The sequence below is a fragment of the Excalfactoria chinensis genome, chromosome 19 (assembly GCF_039878825.1).
Source record: "Excalfactoria chinensis isolate bCotChi1 chromosome 19, bCotChi1.hap2, whole genome shotgun sequence".
Taxonomy (NCBI): domain Eukaryota; kingdom Metazoa; phylum Chordata; class Aves; order Galliformes; family Phasianidae; genus Excalfactoria; species Excalfactoria chinensis.
Genome location: NC_092843.1, coordinates 563,321 through 573,950, shown reverse-complemented (window position 1 = coordinate 573,950; position 10,630 = coordinate 563,321). Strand labels below are relative to the sequence as shown.

Genomic DNA, 10,630 nt, shown 5'->3' with positions numbered 1-10,630 from the left:
CCAAAACCCCCCCACAAGAGTCCTGACAATGCTGCCAGGCCATCACTTACCTCCTCATCTGGAGTCACAGCCGGGGAGGGGTCAGCACCAGAGCAGGCAGAGGATGGCACCGGGGTGGGAAGAAGAGAGATTTTCCATCAGCTGAGGTCTGCTGGGCTCTCTGTCTGTCCCCATGTCCCCCCAGCACATGTCAGTGCATGGCTTAGGGATACCCAAGAGCCGTATTTATGTGGGCCCTACAAAAACTGCTGTGGGCCCCTGCCTCACCTTTCAGGATCCAGAAGAAATCAACCTTCCTCTTGTCAGTCATGACTGCAATGGGGAGGAAGGCTGTGAGCTGCAGCTCCCTGTGACCATTGCTCCGTGCTGTCCCCTCCAGCTGTGCCCCCAGGGAAGGGAGGAGGGGACGCAAATGTCCCTGGGTCACACATCACCATATTCCCTGTCTGCTCACCCCAACCACCCAAACTCACCCATGAAGAAGGTCTTTTCAGTGGCCAGATCCTTGTCCACCTTGTGCCCACCATCAGTCTCACAGACGGAGTTCTTGGGGCTGTTGTCCTGTGGCAGAGCAGTGGCAGGAGCTCTGTCACACACTGTCACATTGTCACTGAAGCCACCTCTGCCTGTCGGGTCCCCTGAGATGGCATCCACCTCCACAGGGCTGCTCTTGGAAGTGCCAGGCCCCATCACTGGGGACACGGGGCGCGGGGTGACAGTGTGCTGTGAGTGCAGCAGGGGCCACCAAGCTGAGCTGCGACCTGGCTTGGGCAGAGCCCTGGTGGAGAGATCCCAGGGCAAGGGGACAGCAGGGCAGTGCTGGGGACAACAGGCACAGAGGGCTTTGGGGAACCAAGCAGGGTGTGGGTGCACAGACACAGTGCTGGCCTGGGTGCCCATGTCCCTGGTGGGACCTGATGGCTGGGAAGGTGCCGGCTGCTCAGCCTGGTGGTGCAGCATACACAGGTGCTCATCCTGCTCCCTGCTGGGCTGGGCTGGAGGGGGCTGTGAGGACAAGGAGCCCTGCTCCGTGGGGTCCTGGTACCCTGAGAGTTGGGTAATGGATGTGTGCCCGAGGGGCCGTAGAGCTCTGCGGGGCGGTTTGGGGTTGGTGACGGTGCTGCGAGGCGGTGGTGGTGTTGGGATGCAGAAGGTGGGGTGCATGGCACAGGGATCTTGGGACAGTTGGGTCCCCCTATCAATCATGTGAGGTGACAAAGCCACCGTGCAGGGCTCGGTCTGTGTCATCTGCTCCTTAAGGATGACTGTGGCCTTCTGGGTGCCATGCGGAGGACAACCCCCACTTGGTGGCTCTGCCCGGGACAGGTCTCTTAGTGTGAAGGTGAAAGAGTGGCCACCGCTCTGCCTCTGCCCTGCTCCAGGCTGCGGGCTGCTGCCCACTGCCTGCTGCCTCTCACCCAGGGGACGTTGCAGGGCCACCACCAAGCGGCCTGATGGCATCGGCTGCCTGCCCAGCCTGTCCTGCAGCCCGTGGGGCAATTCAGGGACACGAGATGACATGGGCACCTTGTTACCGGGCTGGGGGATGGTGGCTGAGGGCCCCTGTAGGGTCACACTGTCTGGTGGCAGCAGTGTGTTGGGGGCCATAGGGCTGTGGGGGGGGTGGCCAGAGATTGGATGAAATCTGTCCCCTAGGAGCAGGGCATGTGTGAGCCCCACAGTGCCTGTGTCCCGTGCCCAGAGGAGAGAAGTGGTACAGCATGATGTCACCAAGGGAGGTGTGACAAGGGTTCCAGGGGTTCCTTCATTGTGGGTGCAAGATCCAGAGTGCCCACATGCTGCTCCCTGGGGACAAAGCCACCATCTCTTCTTCAAATACCCTCAATCCCTCCAGAGTTCACCAAGAAGCAACCAGGCATGTGCTCCCAGCACATGGAGGGGACTGGCTGCCAGCTCAGCCTCAAAGGACCCAGACCCTAAGCATCAGCAGAGCAATAGGCCCAAGGCTTCTCTTGTGATCCACACGGAGCCAGCCTGCAGCTCGAGCTCCTCTTCCTCATGGCTGTTCTATCCCCTTGTCCAGCTGCAGCATCCCTGGGACATCCTACTGCCAGCACCTCGTCCCCTCCCTTGGAATCAAGGTCTTCTCCAGCCAGGGCTCAAACCCTCCCCAGACAGGGATGCCCCAGTACCCAGGAACCCATCCCAGGGTGGCAGCAACCCACAGCACCAGAGGATGATGGAGGTGACAGGGACCTCAGGGTCCACCTGGTCCCACCCTGCTCCAGCAGGGACCCCAGGGCTGGGGCAGCCCCATGTGAGCACACGAGTCCCAAAGAGGCCGGGCAGCGAGCGGGGAAGGATTTATTGACCGAGGGCCGGGGTACATCACAGTTTGAGTTCCCTTCCCGCCTCCGCAGAGGACGTCGCGTTGGACTTCCCGGGCAAAGTGCGCAGAGAGGCTTCACAGTTTCATCCTTCGGTAAAGCAGAACTGAGGCAGTGACAAATGGCAAAACTACGTCGTATGAAAAAATAATACAAACTCTTCTTTTTAAATATCTTACAGAAAATGAACCTGAATAAAGAGCATGAGAAGCACCACACGGCGTGGCCATCCCGGGGGGACCGGGACGTCCCCACACCTGCCAGGACCTGGCTCAGCCCTGGGGGGATGCACGGCTCCCCAAGGGACACGGCGGTCACGGCGCAGTGGGGACATGTGGAGCGCAATGTGCCCATCCCTGTGGTGCCACCCCGGTTGTCCCAGCTCGTGAGCATATGAGGACATCCGAAGAGGGGGATGGGGACAGCGTCCCCCCACTGCTTGGGGGGGAACAGGGACGCCCCTACTGTGCTGCAGTGCAAGTTCATGGAAACCCAAGGCACCTCCGGGCTGGGACAGGGGGACCCCCAGGTGTGCAGGGGGGGGGCCGTGTGGTCACCGAGCGAACGCAGAGGGGACGTGTCCCCCCCACCCCTCGCTCCTGGGGGGCCCAATGTACAGGGAGGGCCGTGCAGGCTGTGCGGTCCGGGGAGAGCCAGCTCCCAGGGACAGGGGGTGCTGAGGAGGCGAGGGGGCCAGCCCCAGGCCGGGGGAGATGCTGTGGGTTTAGAGGGGGTGCAGGTGGGGGGCTGTGTCGGGGAGCTCAGGATGGGGGGGCAGCCCCCCCTCTCCACGTCGGTGCGTCTCCCAGAAGGCGCAGGTGAGCTGCTCCAGCTGCGAGCTGAGCGGGAGGCGGATGTCCAGGTGCATGCGCAGCGTTTCCAGCCACTGCTCCAGCTTGCTGAAGGACGGCCTGCGGACACGGAGGGACACATGGCACATCACCACCCCGGCCACGCGAGCATCCCCCAGCAAGACGCAGGACGAGGGCCACAGGGTGCTCACCGCTTCTCGGGGTCCAGGTCACAGCAGCAGACGGCGATGGGGAAGAAGCTGGGGGGGCAGGCAGGGGGACAATAGCGCTCCAGGAAACCGCGGACGTTGAGGCCGAAGTCGGTGGTGCGGGGCAGGTAATCGGGGTCGGCACTGACCCGGCCGATGATCTGCGGGGAGGAGAGGGGCGGAGGGCTCAGCTCCAGCGGGTACGGCCGAGCAGCACCACGGACAGCGGCACGGCACCCACCTCGCACAGCACGATGCCGAAGGAGAAGATGTCCACCTTCTCATCGTAGCTCCTCCCTGCGGGACAGAGGAGTCAGGTCACGCCGTCCCCTCCCCACGTGTCCCCTGCCCCGGCCGTGCCCACCATTGATCATCTCGGGGGCCATCCAGTAGGGGTTGCCCACCACCGTGTAGCGCTTCTTGCGGTCTGGCTTCTTCAGGTTCTGGAGGTGCTCGGGTTGGTTCTTCTCATCCACCATCAGCCGCGCCAGCCCAAAGTCGGCCACCACCACGCTCTTGTTCTGGGTGGAGGGGACGGGTGAGGTGTGGGGCCAGCACCACTGGGATGGTCCCATTGCTGGGCCAGTGTGGGACAGTCACGGTGGGACTCACCTCCCGCACCAGGCAGTTGTGGGAGTTGAGGTCACGGTGGATGATGTTCATGGAGTGCAGGTAAGCCTAGGGAGGCACAGACTCAGCAGTGCTCCCACCATCAGCCCACCCAAGCCCACCCCACAGACCCACACATGCGTTGCTCACCATGCCAGCAGCAATGTCCTTGGCGAAGCTGACCCTCTGGCTCCAGGGGTAGTGACTGTCCTGCGGGAAAGAGAAGACAGATGGGAGTCCTGCCATGGGCTGAGGGTGGTTGAGCTGCACCCCACCCACTCCCCCCACACTCACCATGCTCTTGATGAGGCCCCGCAAGGTGCCCCCCTTTATGTACTCAGTGATGAAGTTGAGCCGCTTCTCCTTGTAGAGCACTCCGATGAACTTCAGCACATTGGGGTGCTCCAGGCAGCGCATCACCTTCACCTGGGGAGCGCTGCACCATCAGCTCTGGGACACCCCAGGGTGACCGTGCTCATTGCCCTTGGTGACATGGGTACCCCCACCCGGGTACACAGGTGCCTCACTTGCCTCTTTGAGGAAGGTCCTCTGCGTCTCCTCATCAAAGCGGATCAGCTCCTTCATAACCATCACCTCGCCCGTTTCCCTGTGCGTCACCTGGCAGAGGGCAGGCACTCAGCACCTCCGGGATGCATCACTCACATCCCCACCCCACACAGCTAAGACCACCACGCTCATAACTCAAACAGCATGGAAAGGCACTGCACCTTGATGGCCTGGCCGAAGCAGCCCTTGCCCAGCACCTCGCCGTGGATCAGGTCAGAGGGCCGGAAGATGCGGTGAGCGCGAGAGACGACGCGCAGCGACTCGGAGCGGCCGATGTCCTTGCGCTGGGAAGCAGGTGAGCCCACCGAGCTGGAGCCTGGAGACTTGTCTGTGCTGCAGCTCCTCCTGTGGGACAGACAGATGTGTGGTCACTCTGGAGGCTGGGGATTGAGTGGGGGCACTTGGGGATGTGTGGTGGCCTTACATGACAGCACGCTGGCGCATGGTGCCAAGGTCTCCATGGTGTACAGGGACCGGAGAGCGCAGGGGGCTGTGTGGGTCAGGCAGGGGGCCGCAGGGCAGCACTGAGTCGCGGGGCAGGGGCTCGTGGGGGTCGTGCTCAATGGTCAGCTGCAGCAGGCGGCTGGTCTCCTGGATCAGCAGGTCGATCTGGGTGGAGAGCACACGGGGTGGCATGGGGCACCTCAAGGGACAAACACGCTGGGGAGCACAGGGGGAGCCTACCTCATCCACTGGGACATGGCCAATGGGAGTGCCATTGATCTCCAGGATGCGGTCACCCACATGGATGGAGTTCTTCACGTCAGGACTGATGCAGTCTGGGTCCACCCTGCAGGGCCAGCACACAACAGGGGGGTCAGCCCCACTGAATGTGTCCCTGCAGGGTGGAGACATGCAGGCACATTGCCCACAGGTCACCCTGCAGGGTGGGGATACACTGGAACCATCCCCACGGGCCATCCCTGTTAGATGGGGACACACTGGGACTGTACCCGTGGGTTAGATGGAGACACCAAACCACCTCAAGCTTACACTGCATCCCAGTGGTTCCCACAGCCCCAACCAACAGACAGATGAACCCAGTACATCACTCCAAGCCGTGCTGATAGTTGGGGACACGCGGACACAGCGTCACTCCTGCCTGATAGGGGCATCCATCCCCATGGGCCACCAGGGGCAGATGGAACTGCACCCACCCCATCCTTCACCCTCCCACCCCAAAAGCAGAAGAGACCCAGCTGTGGGGTGTGCCCTCAGTGGCGGGGATGGGATACACACTCTCGGACGCGGACGGTGCGTGAGTGCTCAGCACCGCAGCCCTGGGCACCGCAGTGCGGGTCAATGGAGACGGAGAAGCCACGTTTGCCATCGGAGCAGGCAGGGATGGAGACGAGGGTGACGGTGTGAGGGATGCGGGAGCCCGGCGAGTCAGGGAGGATCTGCTCGATGACCGGCGTCACCACCATCTGGTAATAGCAGTGCCCACTGTGGGGCCGGGACCACTGAGTGGGCACAGGGACGGGGGGAGCACAGGGATGCAAACCCCTATTGCCACCAGTACCTACCAGTACAGCTTGGAGCGCTCCACCAGCGCGTAGGTGTCCCCATCCCCGATGAACACGCGGCAATTGAGGCAGCTGAAGCACTCAGGGTGGTACTTCTGCTCCCCGGCCACCTACAGACGGTGACATCAGTCACTCCATCCCCTCACCATGCACCGGGGAACTCCGGCAGCCACGAAACCCACACAGGAATGGAAACCCCCACTGAGGGTCCCCCGAGCCTCCCTCCCCTTACCATGACCAGCCCTTTGGTGATCTGCTCAGCACAGCCGTGGCACAGCTCCCCAAAACGCGCCCAGTAGTCCTTCTTGCAGTACAGCCGCCCATCCTTCTCGTAGTACTGGTGGGACAGCGAGGCCCCGCACTCACCACACCTGTGGCACAGGGACATGGGGACACCGGGGGGTGTCACGGGGTGTCAGCCCCATCTGACTGCATGCATTGCTTCCCTCCATTGCCACGCGTGTCACCCCTCCCTCCAATGCTTCCTCCCTGGGGGTGTGTGGGAGGGTTGGGGACGGCATGACACGGTGACAGTCACACCAAGGGACTGCAGCCCTGGCATGACTCACAGTCTACTCGCCCCCACGCTGTTCCCCTCTATGTGCACAGTGTGGGCACTGCCATAAGCAGCTCCCCCTCCCCGCCAGAATCTGGGGAACAGCAGTGGGGTTGTGGTGAATTAAAGGGGCTTTTTGGGGGTAGGGAGTAATTAGAGGGATGCAGTGATTGGGGAGGACGCAGAGGGGCAGCGCGTTATAGACAGCAGTGAGGTGGGGGTCAGGGGGCTGTGAGCTGTGGGAGGGGGGGGGGCATTGAATTACGGGGTGGGAGGAGGGGCTGAGAAGAAGAAGGGGCAGTGAATGACTGCGCTGCAGGCTGTGGATGTGGGGGGCCGTCAGGCTGCGGGTCCGAAGCCGCAGTGTCACCCCCCCCCCCGTTCTCTCCGGGTGGAACCCCCTCCCATCCTCTCGAGACACGTGACGTCACGGTACGGAGTTTCCCCACCCCATGACGTCACCGCGCGAGGACTCCACCGCTCCGCGCCACCCGGGGGGCTGCAGCCAATGGGGAGCCGCGCCAAGGCCACGCCCCCTTAACCCTTCCATTGCCGCCGCCCCCCTCGTTGATCCCCGACGGGGCGGCCCCGGTGCTCGGTAGGGACCGAAGGAGGGGACACGGACGGGCACCGAGCGGGGAAACGGCACCGGCGGGCGGGGGGATGCGGCACCCGCCGCGCTCCGCTCCCTTCCTCTGCCACAGCCTCCCATAGAGCTCCTGCCCGCACCGCCCCAACTGCAGCGGAGCGGCCGGCACCGCGCTAATGTCACCGGGCACAGCAGAGCCCGAAGTGCGCAGCGGGAAGAGGAGGAGGAGGAGGAGGAGGAGAGGCCGAAGGCTCCTGCAGGCAGCCATGGGCCTCCGGAAGCCCGGGGTGGTGCGGGGGGGGAGGAGGCCGGATCCAGCAACCCCACAGGACGACTTTCATGGGGCCGATGGGTCAGTCCGTCCATCCATCCCTCCGTCCGTCCATCCACCCGTCCCAGCACAGCCCGGATGTGGAGCAGGACCACAAGGAGTGGGTTGAGGACACGAGAACCCCCATCCCACCCCTGTCCCTTACTTGGCTCCGGCGCTCAGGGCACGGCTCTTCCTCAGCACAGCTGCCAGCATCGTCCAGGCGCAGGGATGGGGATGGGATGGGATGGGATGGGATGGGATGGGATGGGATGGGATGGGATGGGATGGGATGGGATGGGATGGGGACCGTCCTGCCCCCCCGGCACCCCCAGCTCCGGGCCACCCCCACCCCCCCAACTTCCTCCGGCAGCTCCCACCGCAGGGAGAGCGCACGACAAAGAGGAAGCGGGGAGAGACGGTGACATCAGCCCCCAGCACACGGCCACGCGGTCCCTGCGCACCCAGAGCTCCTCGTGGGCTCAGTGTCACCCCCACGCCCCGGTGTTATGAGTGTCACTGCAGCGGGTCCCACCTGAAGCAGTCGGCGTGCCAGTCGGCGTTCAGCGCCTGCAGGTACTGCCCATCGAAGATGCCCTGGCCGCAGCTCGCACACACAGGCAGGTCGGTCCCTGGGGGGCAGGACTGTCACCCTGTGTGCTGTCACGTCCCCACCACGTGCTCCTGCTGCCCCTCTGACACTGATACCACCCCCACCCCCACATTGATCCATGGATCGATTCCCCAGGCTTTCCAACTTGGGGACAAGGTCACCAGGCTCGTGTTCCCAGCATTGGGGCTGATGGCAATGCCACTGCCACCACTGCCAACCAGGGCTGTACCCTGGGCAGGGGGCTGAGTGTTCTTTACCCCCTGTCATGGCAATGGACATTCCCATGGTGCTGAGTGGCACCAGTGGGATACTGTGGATCAGGGTGGCAGCAGGACACAAGAGGGAGAGACAGGGAAGAGGGACTGGGGGACACGGGGCACTCAGGGGACAGCAGCGGGGCAGGAGGTGATGCATGGGGCACACGGGGCATAATGGGTACAGAGGTCCCTATATGGGACAACAGAGCAGTAAAGGGCTGCTCAGCACAAGAGGAAGCTCTGGGACGCAGGGAGGCACAGGGATATGGGGTGCCCAGCAGGCAGGAGGGTGGGGGAGACATGGGGACACAGCTGTAGTGGGGACAGAGGGGAGCTGGAGCAACGTGGGGTGGCTGCAGGAGGATGAAGGGGATGCACAGAGAGGGGGGACAGGATGGGAAGGGGCACGGAGGGACATCAGTGTGTGCAGGTATGTGTACACCCTGCATGGGGGTGCAGGATGGGTGCTGAGCATGCAGGGGTGCAGGAGGGTGCAAGGGGGATGGTGACACAGGGTGCAGCAGTAGCACAGGGATGCAGGACGGGGTGCAGGGATATGGGTTGCTGGATGAATGGGAGGCAAGACGGGGGGATGCAGGTGCATGTGGGGATGCAGAGGGATGCGGGGACACAGGGATGCACAGGTGTGGGATGCAGCAGAGCGCACCACAGGAGGGATGTGGGATGGAGTGGGGCACAGAAGGGGTGCAGGCTGGGTAGGGGTGCAGTATGGGGAGAACATGAGTATAGAGGGAGATATGGAGGTGCAGAAGGGAGATGCGGGCCAGATGGGGGCTGGATGGAGCTGGGAGATGCAGTGTGGATGAGGGGGTGCATGGGGAACAGAAGGGGGCGTGGATGGAGCTAGAGGGGCACAGGAGGTTTGCAGACAGGCATGGGGGTACAGGAGCAGATGTAGGGGTGCAAGGGGGATGCAGACAGATCGGAGGCAGGGATGGGGGGGTACAAAGGTGGGATGGGAGGAGGTGGGGTGATATAAGGGTGCAGGGGAGGATGGGGGCTGGATGGGACTGCAGAGAGGGGATATGGGGATACAGGGGTGATGCAGAGGTGATGTAGGGGTGCAGAGGAGGATGCAGACTGGATAGGGTGATGTAGAGGTGCAGAGAAGGATACGGGGTCCAGAGAGGGACACAGGCTAGATGGGGGTGCAGGAGTGATGCAGGCTGGATAAGGGAACGGGGATGACATAGGGATGATATAAGGGCAGAGGAGGGATGCAGCAGTGATGTAGGGGTGCAGCCTGGATGAGGACTGCAGGAAAAGGATATTGGGATGCCGAGGGGTAAGAGGGAACAGGGATACAGGCTGGATGCAGAATGATGTCGGGGTGATGCAGGGCTGCGGATGGGATGGGAGCTGCAGGGAGGGGAACGAGGATGGAGGAGGGATGCAGACAGGGGGTTTGTGTACAGGAGTGCTGTAGGGGTTCAGCGGGGAGCAGGCCGGGCGGGGGGGCTGTAGGGCGCACGAAGGGATGTGGGGATGGGGGGGGCGATGTCTGGGAGCGATGCAGGATAAGGGGCACGGGAAGGACGCGGGGAGCGCTGCTGGGCCGCGGGGACGGGAGGGGGGTCGCGGGGCGGGTCGGGGGCGGCGGAAGCGCTGAGTCAGGCGGGTCAGGGGAGGGGAGGAGTGTGTGTGTGTGTGGGGGGGGGGGGGAGTTCCGTACCTTCCTCCTCTCCCATGGGCTCGTCCCTCCAGGTGCAGCACAGCAGCATCAACCTCATGCAGCCGCGCTGCCCGGCACCGCGCCAGGCCCTGCCGCCGCCGCTGCCGCCCCGGGGCTGCCCGGCCTGCCCTGCCTGCCCCGCCGCTGCGGTGCGGCTCCGGCTGCGGCTCCGGCGGGCACGGGCGGGCGGCGGGCGGGGACGGGCCGGGGGCGCAGGGCGCCGGCGCGGGGGCTGAGGGGGCGGGGCTAAGAGAAGGGGGCGTGTCCGAGGGGAGGGGCGTAACGGGAGGGGGCGGGGCCAGAGAGCGGGGCTTCGCGGGGCGATGCGGCGGGGGGCGGTGGGGGGGGGGGGGTCCGATGTGTCCCGGCTGTGTCTGCTGTGTCACCGTGGAACGGGATACAGATGTTCCCCCCCCCCCGCCATGGGATGTCGCCGTGTGTCGGCTTATGGCTGCCGCCGGCGCCCTCAGGCTGTCACTGCAGGGCAGGGGGACGCGGGAACGGCACGGAGGCAGAGTCCATTAAAAAGTTGTCCTTTATTAGTCTGTTGGCAGCGATTCCC

General features: G+C 63.9%; 1 protein-coding gene across 1 annotated transcript; it reads right to left on the bottom strand.

The window, feature by feature from the left end:
* Positions 1 to 2,300: 2,300 nt before the first annotated feature.
* Positions 2,301 to 10,245, bottom strand: LIMK1 (LIM domain kinase 1). Its single transcript, XM_072353409.1, has 16 exons — positions 10,069 to 10,245; positions 8,041 to 8,137; positions 6,283 to 6,421; positions 6,051 to 6,160; positions 5,764 to 5,970; positions 5,209 to 5,314; positions 4,949 to 5,133; positions 4,686 to 4,869; positions 4,489 to 4,575; positions 4,252 to 4,383; positions 4,108 to 4,167; positions 3,961 to 4,026; positions 3,713 to 3,869; positions 3,590 to 3,645; positions 3,352 to 3,509; positions 2,301 to 3,259 (listed from the first exon to the last, which is right to left on the bottom strand). Exons 1-16 carry the CDS (start codon positions 10,124 to 10,126, stop codon positions 3,073 to 3,075), a joined length of 1,989 nt encoding a protein of 662 aa, XP_072209510.1. The 5' UTR covers positions 10,127 to 10,245; the 3' UTR covers positions 2,301 to 3,072.
* Between the last annotated feature and the right edge of the window lie 385 nt (positions 10,246 to 10,630).

What these genes read in the sequence shown, in the direction of transcription:
- LIMK1 (XM_072353409.1), bottom strand. Translation starts at nt 10,126, where the DNA reads ATGAGGTTGATGCTGCTGTGCTGCACCTGGAGGGACGAGCCCATGGGA. An exon ending in ACAACTGCCTGGTGCGGGAG is followed by an intron (nt 3,870 to 3,960) that starts GTGAGTCCCACC and finishes CCCTCCACCCAG; the next exon opens with AACAAGAGCGTGGTGGTGGC. An exon ending in GACCTGGACCCCGAGAAGCG is followed by an intron (nt 3,260 to 3,351) that starts GTGAGCACCCTG and finishes CCGTGTCCGCAG; the next exon opens with GCCGTCCTTCAGCAAGCTGG.